Genomic DNA, 4,244 nt, shown 5'->3' on the forward strand with positions numbered 1-4,244 from the left:
AGCGCCGCCGGCGTGGCATACGTCAGCGAGGCGGCGGCCAGCGAGAGCTTCGTGGCCCTCGTCAGCGCCTCAGACCGTGACTCGGGTGCCAACGGGCAGGTGCGCTGCAGCCTCCGTGGCCACGACCACTTCGCCTTGCAGCGCGCCTACGAGGACAGCTACATGATTGTCACCACGACGGCGCTGGACCGAGAGCGCATCCCCGAGTACAACCTCACTGTGGTGGCCGAGGACCTGGGCTCGCCGCCCTTCAAGACCGTGCGCCAGTACACGGTGCGGGTGAGCGATGAGAATGACAACGCGCCGCTCTTCTCCAAGCCCCTCTACGAGGTGGCTGTGCCAGAGAACAATCCCCCGGGTGCCTACATCACCACTGTGGTAGCCCGTGACCCCGATCTTGGCCACAACGGTAAGGTAACCTACCGGCTCCTCCAGACACAGGTCATGGGGGCCCCTATCTCCACCTATGTCTCAGTGGACCCTGCCACCGGGGCCATCTATGCCCTCAGGACGTTCAACTATGAAATTCTCAAGCAGTTGGATCTGAGGATCCAGGCCACCGATGGTGGCTCCCCGCAGCTCTCCAGCAGCACCCTGGTCAAAGTGAGGATGGTGGACCAGAATGACAACCCTCCTGTCATCATCCACCCGGTGCTCACCAACGGGACGGTGGAAATTGGCGTGTCCAGCAAGACCTCCCGTGAGTCCCTGGTGGCCCAGATCAAAGCTCGAGATGCAGATGATGGGGCCAATGCTGAGCTCACCTTTGCCTTTCTGGAAGAGCCCCAGCAGGACCTTTTCACCATCAACCCGAGTACTGGGGACATCGTGCTGAGGGGCGACCTCTCTGAAGAGCTGGGACAGCTGTTCAAGGTCATCCTCACTGTGACAGACAATGGCAGACCACCCCTGGCCACGACTGCCACAGTGAACTTCCTGGTGACTGCCACTGCTCCTTCCAGCATCCAGGAGATAGCCAAGCCCAGCTCCTGGGACGGAAAGGCTTTGCAGTGGGACATCCCTCTGATCGTGATCATCGTCCTGGCGGGCAGCTGCACCCTCCTCCTGGTGGCTATAATCACCATCGCCACCACCTGCAACAGGCGCAAGAAGGGGAATGAGATCAAAAACAACACTTCCTTGAAGGACCAGATGGACATCTCCCACCTGGAGAAGGGCCGACAGGAGGAGAGCAGCCAGAGGGGGAATGTGTTTGAGGTACGAACCTTTCCCAGCAAGCCCTCTTTCACCAGCCCCGACCCATCTCCAGCTGCCGAAGAGATCTCCACTGCTGAGAGCAGCAGTGACAGCGCTTGCCTCTACGAGGGTCAGAAGAAGCCCAGAGGACCAAGCGGGGAGGTAAGACCGCGCTGCGAAGAAGGGGCTCAGCATGTGGGAGGGGGCTCAGTGGATGTGAATTGCAGAGAAATGCCTTTCTGATGTTGATTTACCCTCTGCTACTTCCCTCTCTCACCTCTCCTTTGATCCCCCCACCCCAGCAGGGTTTCACTGCTGCTCCGAGCTACAGCAAGGAGCCTGCTCCCCCCGTGGCCATTTGGAAGGGGCACTCGTTCAACACCATCTCTGGCCGGGAGGCAGAGAAGTTCAGCGGCAAAGACAGCGGCAAAGGCGACAGCGATTTTAACGACAGCGACTCAGATATCAGCGGAGATGCCCTGAAGAAAGATCTCATCACACACATGCAGAACGGTAAGGGCTCAGCCCTGGCTCCCAGCTGGCCCCTCCAGACAGACGGACAGGCAGATGGGGTGGTGGATGGAGGGACCCTTTCCTGGGGCACAGTGATGAGGCAGGGCAGCTGGAGGGGGAAACCTGATGCTGCGTGGCTCAAACTGCCCATCTAATTGTCTCTCGGCAGCAGGCTGCTAGATGCTGGTTCCTCTCCACACTGAGTACCCAGCACAAATTAGCAGATGCTGGCAGTACTGCAGGATTGGGCTTTTTTTTCTTCTTCAAAAAGCATCCATTGAAGTTAGGGCTGTGAGGAGTGTCCCTGGTAAAATGACATAACCTTCCCAAGCGTGTTTTTTGTTATGCCGTAGGGCATCACCTCCCAGCTCCCACCATCGGTGCATTGAATCGTCCCATGACTGATAACTGAGGATTATGAGTGATGTGGTTTTATTCCTGCAGTAATGACAGGTTTCTCCTCCTCTCTGTCTCCCTTTAGGTCTGTGGGCATGCACGGCCGAGTGCAAGATCCTGGGCCACTCGGACCGCTGCTGGAGCCCCTCCTGCGGCCGAGCCAACCCTCACCCCTCTCCCCATCCTTCAGCACCCCTCTCCACCTTCTGCAAGAGCACATCCTTGCCCAGGGATCCCCTTCGCAGGGACAACTTTTATCAAGCCCAGCTGCCCAAAACAGTGGGGCTTCAAAGCGTCTACGAGAAAGTGCTGCACAGGGACTTTGACCGGACGATCACGCTCCTCTCCCCGCCACGCCCCGCACGGCTCCCCGACCTTCAGGAGATTGCGGTCCCCCTCTACCCAGCCCCGTCGACTAGATACCTGGGCCCCCAGACTGAAAAGGCTGAGAAGGTGTAGCCCAATATGCTCCCTGCCCAAGTACACCCATCCCTGCGCACACATGACTAGGTCACTCCTGAGAGCCTTTAAGTTATTGACCAGATCCCGTGTCGTATGTGTAAATATGCAAGATGTGCCTTAAAAATGAAGTCGTTGGGAAAGATTTCCAATCATATCAGTACTGTTTGATATTTGCAAACAAAGAAAAATTCTTTGTAGTTAATGTAATTTTTATGAAATGTGCAGTATTTAAATTTTTTTTTCATATTTTTTACATTGTTTTTTTTTTTTTCTTTTGGTTCACCCATGGCCTGCCATTTTTTGTAGTGTTTTTAACCTGTACATTGTGTAATGTAATGTTTGTACATAATGAAAATTGGTTATATTTTTATATAATAAAAGCTTAAAAACTGGGAATTCTTGCCAAAGGAACTGTCTGAAAGACACAATAATAATAATTAATAATAATATCCTGAATATGTAGAAACTTGTAAGGGAAATTCCTCTTTCACGGTGTAATAATAATCTGAGCAACCCAGTGTACGGAGAAGTTTGCCTTGCCAAATGTGACTTGTAGTTCTTGAGTCTGTGATCAATTTAGGTGTTATTTAATTGCCTTTGGTTCCTGTAATCTGTGTCACTGGTAAACACTAATAAAGGCTTTGTGATGTGTTGGAGGGATCTGCTCATGGATTTCATGCTTCAGAGCACAGAGGTCTTCACAGGTCAACAAAAGCATTTTGTGCAGAGAAATGCAGTGAGGAGGAGCATGAGCAATGCTGCTTCTAGTTTCACCCATCCTTCATCTCCAGCAACACCTCACGGGAGGTTTAAGTGATGGGCTGCAGGGTGGGAGGGAGGGCCAGCAAAGCTGGCCTTTGCTTCTGGCTGCCTGGTCTGAGCTATTCCAGCTTGATCCTTCACTGATGGGAAGGAGTGTAATTCTAGTGAAGCCAATGAAGCTACGTCCACCAGTGGAAGTGTTCACACTGTGCAAATACCTTCACACCAGCAGCCGCTTGAGCACTTGGCTTTCTGATCTGGCTGAGATGTTGATTTGAGTCAAGCTGCACAAGTATGTGCTTATATGTTTAGCCCTTGTTAAGGCAGACTTACTAAAGAACAGTAACTTGCACTTCTGTACCTATATTTATATAACAAGAGGAAAGACAGGCTTATATTTATGCATAAACCAGAAAGAATACATGTTAATTATATTGAGATTGCCTGGGATATATATTTTGTCTCCTCCCAGAAATGACAGTACTTAAAAAAAAAATTTAAAAAATCATATAGAGCTTTGAAATTACCTTCCCTCAAGGTTTCAAGCTAAAAGCAGATGTCAAATCTTTCTGCTAAAATCAGGTATAGAATAGCATTTAATGGAACAAACCGAAGCATGAGTGTTTCTTCTTGTGTCAGAAAAATGCTTCTACCAGAGCTGATACTTCTGTTGGAGTTTTAATATTAGACTGAACTTCTTCAAAAGGAAGATATACTCCTCACTTGGAGTGTGTAATTTCACATTTTGTACAAATCAATAATCCAGAAATTTGTATATCGCAAAGCTTTTGGTTTTCGAAATGGATTCTTCAATTATATGTCTAAATGGTATGGTACATATATATACAAGATTATGCAAAAAGAAAATACAAAGCTTTGTGTCTCAAAACTTAAGCAGAATACAGTATCCCACC

General features: G+C 50.1%; 1 protein-coding gene across 1 annotated transcript; it reads left to right on the plus strand.

Annotated features, from left to right (window-relative positions):
• Positions 1–3: 3 nt before the first annotated feature.
• Positions 4–3,218, plus strand: PCDH8 (protocadherin 8; the record flags this gene model as incomplete). The annotated part of the gene is made up of 3 exons (XM_008945012.1): positions 4–1,359; positions 1,500–1,710; positions 2,192–3,218. Coding segments are annotated over 3 exons (1,941 nt in total), but the record flags the coding sequence as incomplete, so codon positions are not given.
• Between the last annotated feature and the right edge of the window lie 1,026 nt (positions 3,219–4,244).

Source organism: Merops nubicus, unplaced genomic scaffold (genome assembly GCF_000691845.1).
Source record: "Merops nubicus isolate BGI_N331 unplaced genomic scaffold, ASM69184v1 scaffold51627, whole genome shotgun sequence".
NCBI lineage: Eukaryota > Metazoa > Chordata > Aves > Coraciiformes > Meropidae > Merops > Merops nubicus.